This window comes from Sus scrofa, chromosome 7 (assembly GCF_054392235.1).
Source record: "Sus scrofa isolate SSC_HxYL_T2T_F1_AM1 chromosome 7, Sscrofa_HxYL_maternal_Yorkshire_Landrace_v2.0, whole genome shotgun sequence".
Taxonomy (NCBI): domain Eukaryota; kingdom Metazoa; phylum Chordata; class Mammalia; order Artiodactyla; family Suidae; genus Sus; species Sus scrofa.
Window position 1 is genome coordinate 26,008,725 of NC_139389.1, and position 21,003 is coordinate 26,029,727.

Genomic DNA, 21,003 nt, shown 5'->3' on the forward strand with positions numbered 1-21,003 from the left:
GAAACTTTTAAAACCACTGCTCAGCATTTTCAGCCCGAATTAAAAGTAATTGATTTAAAAGTAGTATTTAATCTTAAAGTGCTTGTTAAGGTAGCTTAGGATGTAAGAAAAAGGTAAGGAATTAAAATGTATTGAGCACTTACAAATGTCCGTGTTTTATGCATAGAAGTCTACATTCGTGGCATTTAAATGTAATGATTTACTTCTTAAAGTCACATATAACTACTAAAACCAGAAGACCTACTTTCTAACCATATGACAAGTATGTTGTATTTTTACAAGGGCTCCACTTAATTTACTATAAATTATATTTACTATGGAATCATTTATTTGATTACAATAAGAGTATCCGATAATTTCCGACTGACAATTTTCCCGTTTTATGCTTTCAGGAATGAAAAGTTAGTGAGTCATCATGAATCGGGCAAACGAGAGCTCCTCAAAAGAGTTCATACTACTTGGCTTCTCAGACAAGCCCTGGCTACAAACGCCCCTTTTGGTGCTCCTATTAGCATCATACGCAACCACCATCTTTGGCAATGTGTCCATCATGATGGTGTGCATTCTGGAGCCCAAGCTCACACTCCCATGTATTTCTTTCTCACAAACCTCTCCATATTAGATCTCTGTTACACCACGAGCACCGTCCCTCATATGTTGAAAAACATTTGTCAGAACAAAAAGACCATCAGTTATGGTGGCTGTGTGGCCCAGCTCATCATCTTCCTGGCTCTGGGTGCTACGGAGTGTCTCCTCCTGGCTGTTAGGTCCTTTGACAGATATGTGGCCATTTGCAGACCCCTCCGCTACGTAGTCATCATGAACCCCTGGTTCTGCTTCAAGATGACAGCCTTCTCCTGGCTCACTGGCTTCAGCAACTCAGTGTTGCAGTCCTCCTTGACCCTTAACATGCCTCGCTGTGGTCATCAGGAAGTGGACCACTTTTTCTGTGAGGTTCCTGCCCTTCTCAAGTTGTCATGTGCTGACACAAAGCCTATTGTCTCCGAGCTCTTTTTCTTCAGTGTGTTAATTCTGCTAATTCCAGTGACATTGATCCTCATCTCCTATGGCTTCATAGCTCAAGCAGTATTGAGAATCAGGTCAGCCGAAGGACGGCGAAAAGCTTTTGGAACGTGTGGGTCTCACATGGTTGTGGTCTCTCTCTTTTTTGGAACAAGCATATACATGTATCTACAACCACCTTCGTCCACTTCTAAGGACTGGGGAAAGATGGTTTCCCTTTTCTATGGGATATTCACACCCATGTTGAACCCTCTCATCTATAGCCTTAGAAATAAAGATATGAAAGAGGCCTTCAAGAGGCTGGAATTATTAACATTTTCTATAAGAAATAAGTGTTCCATTGTGACAACAATCTTCTGAGTCTGTCCTTATCCTTGAAAATGATAATAGTGTTTTAATTGATTTTTCATTTTTTCAGGCTCTTATGATTGTATTGAATTCAGCCAAAACTTATAAAACTTGCTTCAGGAAGCAATGCTGAAGACATCTTTTCTTTTGTTAAAAAAAGATTTATTATGATTTATTTACAATGTCTGTTAATTTCTGTTGTACACCAAAGTGACCCAGTAATACATATGTATACACTCTTTTTCTCACATTATCCTCCACCATATTCCTTTACAGGTGATTAGATATATAGTTCCCTGTGCTATACAGCAGGATCTCATTGCCTGTCCACTCCAAATGCAAGAGTTTTCATCTACTAACCCCAAATTCTCGGTCCATCCCACTCCCTCCCTCCCCCCAGCAAACACGAGTCTGTCCTACATGCCCATGATCTTTTCTGTTTTGTAGGTGGATCACTTGTGCCATATTTTAGACTCCACATATACGTGATATGGTGTCTGTCTTTCTCTTTCTGACTTACTTCACTTAGTATGAGAGTGTCTAGTTCCATCCATGCTGCTGTAAATGGCATTATTTGGTCCTTTTATGGTTGAGTAATATTCCATTGTTTATATGTACCACATCTTCCTAATCCATTCATCCATTTAGGTTGTTTCCATGTCTTGACTATTGTGAATAGTGCTGTGATGAATATATGGGTGCATGTATGTTTTCCAATGAAATTTTTGTCTGGATACATGCCCAATACACAGAAATAGATTGCATTTCTATATACTAACAATGAAAGATCAGAAAGAGAAATTAGGGGAACAATCCCATTTACCATTGCACCAAAAAGAATAAAATAGCTAGAAATAAGCCTTCCTAAAGAGACAAAAGACCCTTACTCTGAAAACTATAAGACACTGATGAAAGAAATCAAAGAAGAAACAAATTGATGGAAAAATATACCAGGCTCTTAGATTGGAAGAATCAATGTAGTCAAAGTGACAATACTGTCTGAGGCAATCTACAGATTCAAGGAAATCCCTATCATATTACCAATGACATTCTTTAGAACAAAACATTCTAAAATTTGTATGGAAAGATATCTTTTCTAAGTTAAAAGCTCCTTTGCTTTCCAGAAGTTTCCTCCATGTACTTTGTTCCTTTGTTCCTTGATAAAATTTCTTCCTATCAATGTCAGACTGTCCAAGACACTTAGATGGTTTACCTTCCCACTTATGTACTATTTGTTGGAGAACCATTTTTGTCTACCACCTTAGTTAGGAATTTCCCCATCTTTATGATTAAATGACCAGCGATCCCAAGCCAAAAGTTTTCCCATAATCACCCCAGTCCTCAATCACTTTACATCCTCCCATCCCTTTATAATTCCATCATATACACCTTCCAGAACAGTTTCAAGTATGCAGTTTATGTCAAATCTAGCTGGCTTTAAACTAGCTAAGTGTGTGTATCTCATACTAGAAATTTAAAATATCAATTGAGTTTTATTTCCAACTCTGTTTTCAATTCATCCCATCATTCTCCACGGATAGCATTTTCCCCTTTTCGTTCATTTTCCAATATTTATTTGTCCCAAATCCTTATTTGTTCCAAGTTCTGCACCAACCAAACACACGTGATAGCCCATAAATGATGATGTTTTTTATAGAAATGTTCACTGGAATACTTTTTTCTAATATTTAACTGAATAAATTCATTCTTCTTTGGGGTAACCTCTAAATAAATATTTATTGATATTTTTAACACTAGATAGTACTAGACCAGAGGGAAAATAATCGCAGTTATTATGCTGAAAAAAAATTTTTTTTGTCTTTTTAGGGCCATACCCATGACATACGGAGGTTCCCAGGTTTGGGGTCATATCGGCCTATATCAGAGCTCCAGCAATACCAGCTCTGAGCCACTTCTGCGACCTACACCACAGCTCACTCAACACTCGATCCTTAACCCACCGAGCAAGGCTATGGATTGAACCCAAGTCCTCATGGATATTAGTCAGGTTTGTTAACCACTGAGCCATGACAAGAACTCCTGAAAAAAATATTCTAATTCCTGGAGGAAATGACCCTTAAATTCAGACATTTAAATGATTAGTTGCAGTTAGTAATATAAGGACATAGATGGGACAACATTTTAGGCAACAGAGAAAAGGTTACAAAGCATTTTATAAATTACAAGTAATTTAAAATGGTTAAGAAAGAGAGTACAAGACACATATAAAGAGCCTGGAGATGATAACTGAAAAGTCTAGACTTTATCCACTAATGAAAGCAGAAATGTTAGAGTACAGAAAGTACCAGCACCAGTATAAAGTAACTAAAAACCTAAGTGCAGAATACAGCTCTTATATAATAATCATGTGTTTACTAAATGAGACATGTAATAAGCAGTAAGAGATTCAAGACACAAAAAACAAATGAATATCAATTATATCTCGTGTAAGTGCCTTTTTTAAATTTCCAAACCTGTTTCTACCATTGCCATCTCTTTTTGAATATGATAGACATTTCAAACTCAACACCATCAAAAGCTAAACACCTGCTCACCCTTCACCACAAAGCTCTTTTCACTATTTTAACAAATGGATTCACCTTCTGTTTACATTTGCAAATCAGAAACCCTGAACCATATCTTATGCCATTCACTCCTTAGTTTTTTAAATCAAAACCATTTCCAAAACATATCAATCATTCCTCTTTTGTACCGCCCATCTCTCCATTCCTTTCTATCTTCACATTTCTGGTACCATCACGTTTTACCCATAAGTTTACCAAGTTATTAACCTACCTATCATTATGCACTCCTGCCAACTCTTTGAAATACACTTTTTTAAAATATAGCCACTGCAAATACAAAATATAGCCACTGCAAATACAATCATCCCATTCTCTTCACCTGTACTGCAAATACATTCTCTTCACCTGTACTGCAAATACAAATACACTGCAAATACAATCATCCCATTCTCTTCACCTGTACTGAGATTATCAGTGGCATTCTATTGTTCACTAGTTAAAAACAAATACTCATTTACTAGCAATACAGCTCTCTCTTCTTTTTTTCTGGCCACATCCATGGCATGTGGAAGTTCTGGGGCCAGGGATGAAACCTATCCCATAGCAGCAACCCAAGCTGCTGCACTGAAAACGCTGGATCCTAAACCTGCTGTGCCACAAAGGAACTCCCATACAGCTTGCTCGTCGCTCTCTCTGTCTTTTGCACTTACCATATTTCCTTAAAGCATAGAACCTTTGCACATACTGATCCTTCTACCTGGAATACTCTTCCCATCCATATTTACCTAATTACTAATGGCTCAGGCCTCATTAGAAAAAATTTTTGTGGTCTCTCTCTGATTCAGTGAAATACCCACAAATTTACTTGTTCATTATGTACCTCTCATTTGTGGCACTTCTACTTTTAAGTGATCATTTGATAAGTGCCTTTACCTCCTACTAGACTGTAAATTCATCAAAAAGTCTACAAACAGTAAGTGCTGGAGAGGGTATGGAGAAAAAGGAACCCTAGGACACTGTTGGTGGGAGTGTAAATTGGTGCAACCACTGTGGAAAACGGTATGGAGAGTCCTCAGAAAACTAAAACTAGAACTACCATTTGATCCAGCAATCCCACTCCTGGCCATCTATCCAGAGAAAACCACAATTCGCAAAGACACATGTACTCCGATGTTCACTGAAGCACTATTTTCAATAGCCAAGACATGGAAACAACCTAAATGTCCATCGACAGAGGAGTGGATCCAGAAGATGTGGTACATATACACAATGGAGTATTACTCAGCCATTCAAAGGAACGAAATACCGGCATTTGTAGCAACATGGATGGACCTAGAAATTATCATGCTAAGTGAAGTCAGCCATACAATGAGACACCAACATCAAATGCTTTCACTGACATGTGGAATCTGAAGAAAGGACAGACTGAACTTCTTTGCAGAACAGATGCTGACTCACAGACATTGAAAAACTTATGGTCTCCGGAGGAGACAGTTTGGGGGATGGGGGGATGTGCTTGGGCTGCGGGGTGGACATCCTGTGAAATTGGATTGTTATGATCATTATACAACTACAGATGTGATAAGTTTATTTGAGTAATTAAAAAAAGTAAAAAAAAAAAAGAGCATGGAACAAAGTTTGGTTTTTCTCACCAAAACATTCACAGCACTTAGTTTTGGAGGCAGAAAATTAAAACATCAATTGTCAAAACTATGGATAATTTTAGCTAATATGCAAATTTTCATTTATTCTGTTAAAAGAATTTTCAGAGATGTGAAACTCTCTAGGGCTAGCAATGGTGGTCATATGAAATTCCATGGTGGGATATATACTTAAATTCTCAAAAGCTAAGGAAATTGTATTTCCCTGTAAAAATGAAAATCTAGTGATTGTCACATATAGTTATTAATAATCCTTTCTCTTTTAAAAGTTACATAAATACATTATTTATGTAATTATAAAGATAATAAGAGACATATAATAATATGAGACATATTTATGTAAGATAATAATATGAGACTTATATTTTAGAAAAAGCAAACAGTTTTATGGAAAAGAGTTCATCCTTAAATTTACTATATTTAAAGTTTACCACTGTTGGCATATTAGTTTATTCATCTTTTCTGTCAATGGAGGGTTATAATTTCTTTTTTATGTGCATTATATCTTGATAACGTACCTAGATTCTTTTTTATTTAAGGTTCTTTAAATTCTATAGTGCTTTACAATTTTCAAAAGTTTCACACACATGATTTCATAAAATCCCATAATAACCCATTTTTCCCCTACCCATATATTGCTCTCTCCTCCTTTGCTCTCCTCACTGGGAACTACTCATTTGTTCTCTACATCTGTGAGTCTGCTTCTTTTTTGTTATAGTCACAATTTGTTGTATTTTTTAGGTTCCACATGTAAGTGATATCACACAGTGTTTGTCTTTTTCTCTATGACTTACTTCCTTTAGTATAATGCCCTCCAAGTCCATCCATGTTGATGAAAATGGCTAAATTTCATTCTTTTCTGAATAGCATTCTATTGCACATATACATCACATCTTCTTTATCCATCCATCTACTGATGGACACTTAGGTTGCTTAAATACCTTGGCAATTATAAATAATGCTGCTATGACTATTGTGTGCATATATCTTTTCAAATTAGTAGTTTTGGTTTTTTGATTATTTTTTTTTCAGATACATACCCAAGAGTGGAATTGCTAGGTCATATAGTAGTTTTATTTTTAGTTTTTTTTGAGAAATCTCCATATTATTTTTCACAGTGGCTGCAGCAATTTATATTCCCACCAATAGTAAATAAGGGTTCCCTTTTCTCCACATTCTTGCCAACATTTTATACCTGAATTCTTTAAAACACAGATTAAATAGCTGTCTTCAAGTGGAAACAAAATAGTGAGATTCTAAAAATTCATGCACTTGATGGATCAGAAAAGAAGAAAAAAATTCTTAGTTCCAGATAGTAATATATAAAATTGAAGACATTGTTTGAGAAAGAGAGGTGAATTAAAATGTAATATCTAGTGATTAGAATTTTTATTTAAGAACATTAAAAATGTACCTGCTATTGAACTTTGAGTGGATTAAAATACCTCCTAATATATGCTTTTACTTGGATAAATAGTTAAAGGAAAAAAGAATAAGGGAAAAGTGAAAAGAGAATAAGCCTATTTCACCAAAGGATTATAGTTCCAAGAAATCTACATATAGAAACATAAAGAGAGTCGTGTCTTTACAAATACTGTGGATGTGGCCACTGGAACTCAAAGCAGACTTAGATCAAATAGATTAGATGCTAAATTTTAGAGAAAGTTATACTACCAAATAAAGATGACTCTTAAGCCTTGAGATTTAAAATAACCCTTGGACACCAATCTTCGTTAAGTAGGAAGGAAGCTGAAAAAGCAAACATATTCATTATTGCTCTTTTCAGATATAGACATTGAGGTTAACAGACCTACAAAAAAATAAAAACCAATAGTATGAGGAATAACTGGTATAAGGTAGCTGGGGACCTACTTCAATGAGTAGACCATGGGAATATTTCACAGCTCAGAGTTGGAACTCTTCACAACTGCTCATGGTTTTCAGAATTTCTGGATAACTTTGTCTTCTATGTATCTCTAAAGTTTTCTCTTTCCCAATGGGGGTTCTTTATTGGCCATCTTCTTCCAGTTCTACTGATTGAATTTTGGGGCATGTGGAGGACAGATAACTTGTCTATTTAATTCACAGGTTTATTAGCCAAGCAGAGACCCTGAACTTTGAACTGCATCTTATTAATGGATGAAAAATGTGTATATGTCTCTTCTCAGAAGGAGACAGATGTATTTTCTGTGGAGGAAGAATAAATGAAATATTTTGTGACTAAAAGGCAGACAGTGGTAATCTTGAAGGCTGACCACAGATATTTGGTTTCTCATACCTTCTAGGAATAGGGTAGGATTAAATTTTCCCTCCTGTTGAACTAAGTCACGGTCTGTGACCAGCTTTGTTAATCAGTATGAGTTAAAGTCACAGCCTTCAAGACTAGGATAGGGAACAGTTTCACATAATTTCATAGAGACAGAGAGAGTTAAACAAAATGAGAAGGCAGAAGAATATGTTTTAAATGAAAGAATGAGAAACAATCCCTGAAAAACTCCAATGAAACAGGGGTAAATAATTTACCAGATAAAAAGTTCAAGGCAATAGTAATAAAAATGTTAACTAAGCTAGGTAGGGGGTACAATATAAGAACACAGACTTTCACCAAAGAACTAGAAAATATAATAAAGAAATAGTCCGAGCTGAAGAATACAGTAACTGAAATGAAGAATTCAGTTCACTAGGGGGAATTAACAACAGATTAAATGATACAGAAGAATATATAAGCAATCCAAAAAATAGAATAATAGAAATCAGCCAATCAGACATCAAAAACATTTTTTGTTGTCGTTGTTTTAAATAAGAATGGTTTAAGAGAATTCTGGGACAATGTCAAGCACACTACCATTCGCGATACAGGAATCCTAGAAAAAGAAGAGATAGAGAAAGGTGTCAAATGTATTTGATGAAATTAGGGCTGAAACCTCCCTGAACCTGAAGAAAGAAACAGATATTCAGGTACTGGAAGCACAGGGGTTTCCAAATACTGTAAGATATCACTCATATGTGGAATCTAAAAAACAAACAAAAAACAAACAAAAATAAACTCACAGATACAAACAAATTAGGGTTACCAGAGGGGAAGGGTTTGGGGGCATGGGTGAAACAGCTAAAAGGGGTCGTGATGGCAACTAGACTTGTGATGGTGATCACTTGCTAGTGTATACAGATGATGAATTACAATGTTGTACACCTGAAAGTTATGTAATTTTTTAAAAATAATAAATCATATTGCCCATTGTGCATTATTTCACTAACATTTCAATCATTCTGTATCCAAGTTTACTGAGACACTGAGAATAAGCACCAATCTCTTATTTCTCTATTACAAATAAATGTCATTACAGCAAATTTTTGTAATTTTTCAATGTTAATATTTGAAGCAATGGAGAAAGTTACGTGTAGTGGGCATTTGAAAATATTTATTGATTGAATAAATTAATGAAACTCTGTAAACTGATTTCTTCTTGATACAATTTTTTATTATTTAAATCATTTGTGAGGAGTTCCCGTCGTGGCGCAGTGGTTAACGAATCAGACTAGGAACCATGAGGTTGCGGGTTCGATTCCTGCCCTTGTTCAGTGGGTTAAGGATCCAGCGTTGCTGTGAGCTGTGGTGTAGGTCGCAGACGCGACTCGAATCCCGCGTTGCTGTGGCTCTGGCGTAGGCCAGTGGCTACAGCTCCAATTAGACCCCTAGCCTGGGAACCTCCCATATGCCTTGGGAGCGACCCAAGAAATGGCAAAAAGACAAAAAAAAAATCATTTGTGGAACTTTAACATAGTCAGTGTTAGGTCAATCTATACTATGCTAGGCTATTGGAGGAAAAATATTTGAAAACAAGAAACTTTTAGTTCCTTAAAAGTCATATTGGAAGGTGACTGCTCCTTCTTTCTCTATGTAAAATTAAAATTACTCAACATGTATTATATCAGGAAATAATATCCCAAGAAAAAGTATAAATAAAAGAAAATTTTATCTTGACACCAAAAATAATTGTCTCGAATTTTCCCTGAAATCCAAGTAAATAGTCTATGAAATTATTGAAGTAGGTTAGCTTTTCTGGGATTCTTTCAGTCCTGAGCTAATTTTCCACAACAGGAAAAATGCCAAAATTTATCATTTCATTGTACTGGGCAAGAAGGAACTTAGCAGTATTATACCCTCTAGGGAATGTCTAGTGTTTCTTGACAAGAATTTCCACTGAGGTTTATTATCTCAATGGAAAAAATGTCCCACAGCTCTATAAAGAGTAAGAACACTTCCTTAACAATTATTTTAGAATAAAATAGGTTTCCACATCTGAACATATTTAGGATCCTTCAAATCAAATGAATAATATTAAGGACTTATGATAAGAAGACACTGAACACAGAGAGAATATTCAATATTTACCTCCAACTAACATTTCATTCTGATGGAAAAAAAAAGATCAGTGTCAATTTTTGCAAGAAAGGGAAATACTACCATGGAATATCAACACTGATTTAAAGAAGGTATTGTATGTGAGTGGGAGCGATCTGTTCAGCTTAATCGACTTTACCATTTTGCACAACCTCATGCACTTTGTGATAAGAGTGATAAGAATAATTTGGGGAAATGAAAGGGAAGAAAACGCAATCTTTACAAGACTTCTTTTGGCAGAGATAAGTACAATGTTAATATTTGGATACAACCTACAGAAAAATTAATTAGAAGATACAGATGCATAAATCAACCTGGACACTGTACTCAATGAAAATAACTAACCCAACATAAAGTACTACACTTGCAAAAGGGTAACCACACATATTGGACTAATTAATCCTCATGGCACAGAAAGATTGTTGTGATCATTTCTGCTGTACAACAATGTGACTCGGTTATACACATACACACATCCATTCCTTTTCAGATTCTTTTCTCATAAAGCTTATCACAGAATATTGGGTAGGCTTCCCTGTGCTATACTTCAGGTCTTCATTGACTGGGAATCATTTTAACCATGTGTTTTCTTCTATGACAAGTTTTATCTTTGCAAAAGTCATTTTATGATTTGAGATACAGGACTAAGGAAAAGCGCTCTCTCTTGCTGTTTCTATATGAAGCAGACCAATCCAGCTAGAGTTCTGAACTTACCTAAATAAACTCAGAAATTCAACCAGACAATAATAAGGTTTAGCAGACTAAGGATGAAAGAAATGAACACATGTGGTAAGTCAGCACGGGTGGGTTTGGGGAAACATTCTTCCATTTCATTATTTTCTCAAATATAAGAAAAACTGTGGTATCCCTTTACTTAATCATTATTCTATAAAAATTTTCTATATTACATTCTCTAGGTAAAATATAGAGATTTGTTAATCTTCTTTTAGATGTACCACAAAATAATAATTTGGGGCATTTTGATTCATGTTTTCATCTTGCAAGTATCAATTCACATCACTGGAGTTACATCACAGAGAAAATCCCTTCATAACTCACTTTATTTAACTGAATAAGTTGACCATCAAGAATATTTAATACTGAAATATACATCTTCATTTTGACTTAAGTCCATGAACAAGAGCAACGACAGTCATGAATGCAAGAAATGTAAGTACTCCAAAGGTTTTCATTCTCTTGGGCTTCTCTGACCATCCCTGGTTGGAAATGCCACTCTTCATAATAGTGTTTGCAGCTTACATCTGCACACTAGTAGGAAACATCTCAATTATAGTGGTATCCAGAGTAGATCCGAACCTTGACAGCCCTATGTACTTCTTCCTTTCCAACCTCTCCTTCCTGGACCTTTGTTTTACCACAACCACCATCCCTCAACTGCTGCTAAACCTCTGGGGCCCAGATAAGTCTATCAGCTACGGAGGCTGTGTGACTCAGTTTTATATGTTTCACTTTTTGGGGGCCACCGAATGCATCCTCTTAGCTGTGATGTCCATGGATCGTTACATGGCCATCTGCAAGCCTTTGAGGTACCCAGTCATCATGCATCAGCAACTCTGTATCTTCCTAGTGGTCATGGCATGGCTAAGTGGTTTGGTCAACTCCTTGCTTCAGTCATCCCTCACCATCCAGCTGCCACTTTGTGGCAACAACAAGGTAGATGATTTCCTGTGTGAGGTCCCAGTGATGATCAAGATGTCATGTACTGATACCACATTCAATGTAGCTATGCTCTCCATTGTGGGAACATTCTATTCCCTCGTTCCCTTGTCACTTATTCTTGTCTCCTATGGGTTCATCGTAGCTACAGTGCTCAGAATTCAGTCCTCAGAGGGAAAGAAGAAGGCCTTTAACACATGTAGTTCTCATATTATTGCTGTATCTCTCTTCTATGGGCCAGTAATTAGCATGTATGTGCAACCTTCTGCTGCTAACTCCCAGGATAGGAACAAACTCATGTCCCTATTCTACAGCTTGGTGACTCCTATGCTTAATCCTTTTATTTATACTTTGAGGAACAAAGACATGAAAGGGGCAATGATGAGGCTTCTTGTCTCATTGTACCATCAAAGAAGAGGATAAACATAGCTATTTTTGTACTTCATACTTTCCATATAGGACTTAGAAGAGCCTCTGTTCTAAATTACCTCTTGGTTTTGCCTCGTCTCAAAATTATCCCCAAAGACGAAACTTTTTACTATGTAGCTATCATAAGAAATAAAAATAAATATATGGTACTAAATTTAAATTAAATTTATAAAAATATTAAAAATTCATATCTGTATAAATTGTGTCTTAACAAACATATTGAAAATTTTTCTTAAATAGATATTTTAAAAAATATCTCGATGTTACAAGTTTTCCCAAGTATAGGCACATTTGATGCACCTGGTCCTATTTGCTAGAAAGACTGTTTTTCAGCTTTGGTACACATCAGAATACTTATACTTTAAAAATCACAAACATGACTCCACTGCAGATATCTTGTATCAGAATTTTGAGAAATCATGTCCAGAAAACTATTTTTAAAAACTTCCTCAGTTAACATCAATTTAAAAGTAGAATTTGTGAGGACCATCACAGGAAAATATTTTTGAGATATTCTTTAGAGGCAAAAGTCAGACAGGATCTGACATATGGGAAAAGGTATAGCCCATCTACACACTCACCCCCCGCCCCCCCCAAAAAAGAAGATAGTTTGTTGAATATGTGAAGAATCTCAGATGCTCCAAGCTTTTAAGAAAAATTGTAAACCCACAGGCAGAGAATTTAAAATCACGACTCCTAGCAAATGCTAAGGCAAATGCAAAAAGACCAAGCTGAATATCTAGAAGTTACGCCTCTTAATAATTAAATGTTCTATTAAATTCAGCTACGTACTTTGATCAGTAGTATCATTTATGTGCAATAAAATTTTCAAAATTGGTTTCCTAAAACTAAATTATACAACAAAGAAATTGATAATTGAATTGTTACTATTGATAACTGAATTATCAGTCTGAGTAAGCAAATATCTTAGAATACCTTAAAGCGAACCAAAAGCAAAAAGAAGAAACTGCAAAAAAATATGTAAGAAAATATACGATTTAGAGAAAAAACACATAAAACTAAATACAAACAATAGGACTGGTAGTTGGATTAAAGCAGTAGATGGAGGAGAACTAATTAAGTAAATATTAGGAAAAATGCTTGGGAGTGAGATGTTCCAGCCATACATTAGGCACCCCAGTCCTGAAATCTGACAATGGGAAGATAAACCCCCTTAGCTGGTTTGGAAAACAGTGGGGCTTACAGGAGGGCTGTAAGAAACCAAGACTTCCCTCTTAAAGAGAGAGCAGTCTTCCTGTCAAAATGCAGAGGCTGCAGACAGAAAACTGCCTGGGTGTTTTGTCTACAAAACACCTTGGGAGGAGCAAAACTAGCTCCAGGGAGGAAACCACTTTCAGGATGGGAGTGAAAGCAGCTCAGTGGCATGGCACAACCACTCCAGCTCCAATCCAGCCTCCATGGATACTGGAAAAAGAGTGAAACCAGCACAGAAGAGCAGCCCCAAGCCCTCAGGCCCTGGCAAGGACCCATCGCAACAATCCAAGGTATCCAAGGTGGAGATAACCATCACACCTAGCAGAAACCCAACTCAGTTGGGGCTCCTCTTACAGCCCCCTGGGCCCCAAACCTACCCCCAGTAGGATGGTAACAGCCAGTGAGTATAGGAGAAACGCTCTCACTCTAGTCCTTCCAACTCCAGTCATACCTCACACCAAGGTGGCAGCTGCCAGCCCACACCAGGAGAAGATGTAGCCCATGCTCACCTCAGATCCAGCTCTCCCACCAAAGCCACTGGGCACATGCAGAATTCACAGGGATGCCTCAAGACTGGGATAGGAAGCTGTTTCGCCTAATTTTCATAAAGACAGAGAAAGTTAAACAAAATTAGAAGATAAAGGAATGTGTTCCAAAGAACAAGAAAAAAATCTGAAAAAAAAGTGAGTGAAACAGACAAATGTGAACAAATTAAAGTTCAACAAAGAAATCAAAACTATTTTTAAAAACCCTAATTTATGAGAACAATGACAGCTCTGAAGAATTCAATAAACAACTTCAAAAACAGACTCAACCAAACAAATGAGAGAATTGGTGAATTATAAGACTTATTTAAAATCATACTGTCAGGAGAGCAAAAAGAAAAAAATTAAAAAGAAAGAGAAAATCTATGTGAATTATGGAATACCATTAAAAGATACTATCTATGAATTACTGGAGTCCCAGAAGGAGTAGGAGGGAGAAAGTAGCATAAAGTTTATTCAACAATTGTAAAGATATACTCAACCAACATCAGAGCACTTAAATATATTAAACAAACACAGAACAAAAGAGTAAAATAGACAACAATGTAACAAGAGTAGGGGACTTTAATACCTCACTTAGAATCAAGAATGGAACTATCATCAAAACAAATCAATGAGGACACAGGATTGGAAAATACTTTAATCCAAATGAACCTAACAAACACATATAGAACATTCCCTCCAACAACAGTAGCACAAACATTCTTATCACATGTACACAGAACATTTTCCAAGATAGATTGGTCATATGTTAAGTTACAAAAGAAGACTTAGCAAATGTAAGAGGATTGAATTCATAGCAAGCATCTTTTCTGACCACAATGGCATATGAAACTTTTCTGACCACAATGGTATATGAAACTAGATATCAACTAGGATATCTATTCCAGGATGACAACTGGAAAATTTACAAGCATGTGGAAACTAAACAACACACACCCGAACAGCCACAGGTCAAAAAAATCAAATGGAAAATCAAAAAAATATTTTAATACAAATGAAAACAGAAATACAAAATACCAGAGTTCCCATTGTGGCACAGAGGAAACAAATCCTACTAGTAATCATGAGCTTATGGGTTCAATCCCACTGATCTCGCTCAGTGGGTTAAGGATACAGTGTTGCTGTGAGCTGTGGTGTAGGTCAAAGACACAGCCAGCATCCTGCATTGTTGTGGCTGTAGTATTGCTGTGGCTGCAGTTCTGATTCGACCCCTGACCTGGGAACCTCCATATACTATAGGCTCGGCCCTAAAAAGCAAAAAGAAAAAGAAATATAAAATACCAAAACTTACAGGATGCAGCAAAAGCAGTTCTACTTTCCAGTCTATTTTATTGATAGTTATTCAACGTTTAGTTGTAATTTTGGTATTTTCATGAGAGGAGGTGAGCTTAAGTCTTTCTACTCTGCCATCTTGTCCCAATCTCCAGCAAAAGCAGTTCTAATAGGTAAGTTTATAAGGATAAAATGAAAGAGAAAGATCACAAACCACCAACATACCTTTACCACAAGTAACTAGGAAAAGAGAAACAAAGTGCAGATTTAGAAAGAAGAAAATCATAATGATCAGAGTAGAAATAAATAGAGATACCATAAAAGCAAAAAAAAAAAAAAAAAAAAAAAAAAAAAAGACCAAGATAAAGAGTTGGTTTTTTGAAAAGAAAAACAAAACTGACAAGCTTTAGCAAGAGTAACTGAGAAAAAGAGAGAGTGCAGAATTATTCACAATAGTTAAGACATGGAAACAAACTAAGCATCCATCAAAAGATGAATGTATAAAGAACATTACTTCATAATATGCAATTATATATAGTTACATATAATTTATTGTTATATAACATTATATATATAATGAAATATAATTCAGCCTTGAAAAAGAAGGAAATCTTGCCTTTTGCAAAAACATGGATAGACCTTGAGAGTATTATGCTAGGCGACATAAAGCAGAAAGAGAAAGACAAGTATTATATGTTCTCACTTTTATGTGAAATCAAAAAAACCTCAGAGAAATAATAAGTAAAATGGTAGCTGCTAGGGACTGGGGTTGGGAGAAACAGAAAATGTCAGTCAAAGAGTATAACTATCAGCTTTAAAATTATAAATTAGTATCTGTGATCAAGACGACAGAGGAGTAGGACATGGACACACTTTCTCCCACAAACGACATTAAAAAAAATCTACATGCACAATGATTAGCACAGAACATCTACTGAACACTGGCAGAAGACTTCAGACTTCCAAAAAGGTCAACCTCCACATAACTAAGTAGAACAAAAGGGGAAAAGAGAGAGAGAAGGAGGAGGAGAAGAAGGAGAAGAAGAGGAAGAGGAAGAAGAGGAGGGAGGGGGAGGGGAATGGGAGGGCAGATGGGGAGGATAGGGGAGAGGGAGGAAGAGAAGGGGAAGAGGAAGAGAAGAGAAGAGAAAAAAAGGAATCAGGAAGAACAAACAAAACCTAAAGTCAGCAGAAGGAAGGAAATCATAAAGATCACACACACACACACACTATATATACAAGACTCCTATATCAAAACATTGTGGTAACCACAAACCAAAAATCTACAATACAAACACACACACACACACACACACACACACACACACACGCACACACACAAATAAGAAAAATCAATTAGGGAGTTCCCATCGTGGCTCAGCAGAAATGAATCTAACTAGTATCCATGAGCACAGCTGTTATCTCTGGCCTTGCTCAGGGGTCAAGGATCCAGTGTTGCCATGAGCTGTGGTGTAGGTAGAAGATGCAGCTTTGATCTGGTGTTGCTGTGACTGTGGTGTAGGCCAGCAGCTGCAGCTCCAATATGACCCACAGCCTGAGAACCTCCATATGCTGTGGTTACAGCCCTAAAAAGACAAAAACAAAATAAAAAAGAACTAAAACACAACACAAAAGACAGTCATCAAACCATAAGATAAGAGAATAAAAGAAGGGAAGAGAAAAAACCAACAAAAACAAATCCAAAATAATCAACAAAATGGCAAAAAAGAACACAGATATCAATAATTACCTTAACTGTAAATGGAATAAATGCTCTAACCAAAAGATGTAGCCTGGCTAAATGGATACAAAAACAAGACCCAAATATATGCTGGCCTATAAAGAAGATATAGTATATGCATATACAATGGAATATTATTCATCCATGAAAAAGAATGAAATAATGCTGTTTACAGCAACATGGATGACCCTAGAGATTATCATACTAAGTGAAGTTAGACAGTGAAAAACAAACATCATATGATATCACTTATAAGTGGAATGTTAAAACAAAAAGATACTGCAGAAATACTCACAGACTTTGAAAACAAACTTATAGTTACCAAAGGGAACATGTAGGGGGAGGGATGGACTGGGGATTTGGGATTGGCATATGCACACTGGGATATATGCAATGATTGGCCAACAGGGACCTCCTGAATAGCAGAGGGAACTCACCCAATATTCTGTGATGATCTTTATGGGAAAAGAAACTGAGAAAGAATGAATGTGTGTATATGTATAACTGAATCACTTTGTTGTACAGTGGGAATTATCACAACATTGTAATTCAACTATACTTCAATAAAATTTTTAAAAAAGAAAAAAAAAGTGCAGAAGACCTAAATAGATATTTCTCCAAAGAAGATATATGGATGGCCAGTAGGCACATAAGAAGATGCTCAACATCACTAATTATTAGCAAAATGCAAATCAAAACTATAATGAGGTACTACCTCACACTGGTCAGAATGGCCATCATTAATATGTCTACAAATAACAAATGCTGGAGAGGGTATGGAGAAAGGGGAACTCTCCTACACTGTTAGGGGGAATGTAAATTGGTACAACCACTATGGAAAACAGTATGTAGGTTTCTTGGAAAATTAAATCTAGAACTACCATATGATCCAGAAATTCCACTACTGGGCTTATATGCATACATAACCACAATTCAAAAAGATGCATCTACCCCCATGTTCTTTGCAGCAGTATTCATAATACCCGAGACATGGAAAAAACCTAAATGTCCATCACCAGATGAATGGGTTGATATGGTACCTATATATAATGAAAATCTACTCAGCCATAAAAAAGAACAAAATAATGCCACTCACAGCCACATGGATGTAACTAGAGAACATCATTCTAAGTGAAGTAAGTCAGAACAAGAACGACAAACACCAGATGATATCACTGACATATTGAACCTAAAATAGGGCACAAATGAACCTAACTACAAAACAGAAACAGACTCACAGACATGGAGAACACTCTTGCGGTTGCCAAGGGAGAGAAGGGAGAGCGTGGGATGGACTGGGAGTTTGGGGTTAGTAGATGCAAACTATTACAATTAGAATGTATAGACAATAAAGTTGTACTGTATCGTTTATCCAATCTCCTGAGATAGACCATAATGGAAAATAATATTAAAAAATGAATGTTTATGTATATATATACACACACACATACGTATATGTATGACTGGGTCACTTTGCTATACAGCAGAAATGTGCATAACATTGTAAATCAACTATATTTCAATTAAAAACAATAATAATAAAATAAAATGAATAAATTTAGGGTATCTAATTTACGCCTGGTGACATAATTCACAATACTGTATTATATACTTGAAAGTTGATAGGAGAATAGATCTTAAATGCTCTTACTACAAAAAAAAAGTATAATAAGTAAGGGAATAGATGGGTTAATGACCATGGCTGTGGTAAACATTTGCAGTATATTTGTTACTCACAAAGCAGGTTATGATAATATTTCTTACAACTGATTATCTGATTAGAGTGTGACATAGGGTCAGCTACAGGTGAATTTCAATATACAAGGACACTAAATAATTTTATAAGTTATTTAGCAACTGACATGATTTGTTGTAAGTTTCTGTATCTCAAAGTTGATGGGAAAAAAGATATTTGTGATACATACACATAAAAACAAAGATGCACAAACTCAGATAGGCACACATTTGTCTGGTTTTTTATTTTAAAAATTTAGATTAAAAAGGTAAAAACTCACCCACACACACCCATTTAAAGACAAGGTACTGGCATTTGGCAAATTAATGAAAAGGCAAAATATGTCTTTGTCACCCATTTTATGCTCTGCAGGACAAAACCAATCTGAATTATTAATATATTCCACCAAACCTCTTCACTTACCATTATTCTACAAGATCACCATTTGAGTCCCCAAATTTTATGCTCTAATGACAGTATCTTATTGAGTCATTTACTTTTAGGAATAATAAAAGCTAAATTTGTCAGTTTATTCAGCTATACTTTAAAAAGTAAAATTTTGTCTTAAATGGGATATATAGGAGTTCCCATTGTGGCTCAGTGGGTTAAGAACCCAATTTAGTGTCTGTGAGGATGCATGTTCGATCCCTGGCCTCACTCAGTGGGTTAACGATCCAGTGTTGCTGCAAGTCGTGGGGTAGTTCACAGATGCAGCTCGGATCCTTCGTTGTTGGGCCTATGGAATTAACAGCTACAGCTCAGATTTGACCCCAGCCCAGGAACTTCCATATGCCACAGATGCAGCCTTAAAAAGAAAAAGAAAAAAAAAACCTAAATAGGATGTATACAATATTGAGATTTTATTTTTTAATTTTACTGAAGAATAACTGACAAAATTATACGTACTTAAAGTGTACAACATGATAACTTGATATTTATATATTGCAGAAATTAGAAAGATCAGGAAAATTAACATACTCCTCCCCTCACATAATTAACATAGTTAACTCTTTTCTCTCTGTGAGGTGAGAATGCTTCTGATCTACTTTCAGCAACTTCCAAGTATACCACACCACATTACTAACTAAAGTTACCATGCCCTAAGTTAGCTCCTCAGAACTCCTTCTTTTAACTGAAAATATGTACTCTTTGACCTACATTCCCCATTTACTCCTTCCCCACAACCTCCAGAACTCAGTTATATCCTCTATTCTCTATTTCTTTGAAACTGTTTTTTTTAATTCACCACATAAGTGATATCATATAGTATTTTCATACACGTTGTAGCAAATGGCAGGATATCCTTCTTTCTCATGGCTAAATACTAGACAGATAGATAGATAGATAGATAGATAGATAAACAGACAGACAGACAGATAGATCAAACTCATTTTCTTTATCCATCCCGCCAGTGAAGAACATTAAGGTTATTTCCATATCCTAGCTATTGTGAATAATGATGCAATAGATATGATGCAATAGATATGACATGCAGATGTCCCTTTATATATATATATATATATATATATATATATATATATATATATCAGTCTCTGAAATACTGATTTCAATATTGTCAAATATATCCAGGATTGGGATTGCTGGATCATACGGTAGTACAATTTTTAATTTTTTGAGGAACTGTCATACTGCTTTCCAGAATGGCGGTACCATTCTACATTCCCACCTGTAGTGTATAAAGGTCAGCTAAATTTGAATATTTTAAATTCCAGAGCTAAATGTTTTTTTTCATTTAGAGCTAAACATTTAAATTTGCATAGTTTATAAAGAGTTCTACTAGGAAAATTTTAAATTCATGCTATAAATATTCCTACATTCTGCATATTCCTGATTCTATATAACATAAAATACTAATCTATTCCACACTGATGAGTTGTAGCTTTAGTCATTAAGAGTCATATTTCAGTAGTTTCAACAAATACTCAGATCAAATCCAAGCATAAGAGGTTATTCCCATCACCTCTGAAATAACATACTTTACATTCTTTTTAAAAATTTAGAATTCATCTCAAGAGTGACCACTTTCAGAATATAATATCTTTCCAAGTAAATTTACATGTTTCCCAACATACATAAAGGGAAGTTCAGGAATTAGCAATTTTTAGCTTAGTATCAAAATTCAAAATCAAACACTTTAGTGGGATGTTAGCTTCAAAGGCAACTAGAAACAAATTCTTGGTATTTAAGTTTTACAAAAAAGAATAACATGAATGTAGGTGCTTATGAGTGTACTATTTATTATGACAGTCATAAATGATGTCAAAATCATCTAATTATTTCTCTCATATCTTTCTATTACAATACTCTGACATATTTTTAAAACATTTGGATTACAAGGAATTTTCAAGTGGATCCTTCTATTCCCAGTCATTACTTTATACTAACTTCCATTATGTTGAAAAA

The 21,003-nt window shown here is 35.6% G+C and overlaps 1 protein-coding gene and 1 pseudogene across 1 annotated transcript; both read left to right on the forward strand.

Annotated features, from left to right (window-relative positions):
- The first annotated feature begins 415 nt into the window (after positions 1–415).
- Positions 416–1,383, forward strand: LOC110258985 (putative olfactory receptor 2B3; annotated as a pseudogene).
- Positions 1,384–11,117: 9,734 nt separating this feature from the next.
- LOC110258984 (olfactory receptor 2B11-like) lies at positions 11,118–12,062 on the forward strand. Its single transcript, XM_021082275.2, has one exon. The coding sequence runs from the start codon at positions 11,118–11,120 to the stop codon at positions 12,060–12,062; it is 945 nt and encodes a 314-aa protein (XP_020937934.2).
- Positions 12,063–21,003: the final 8,941 nt, after the last annotated feature.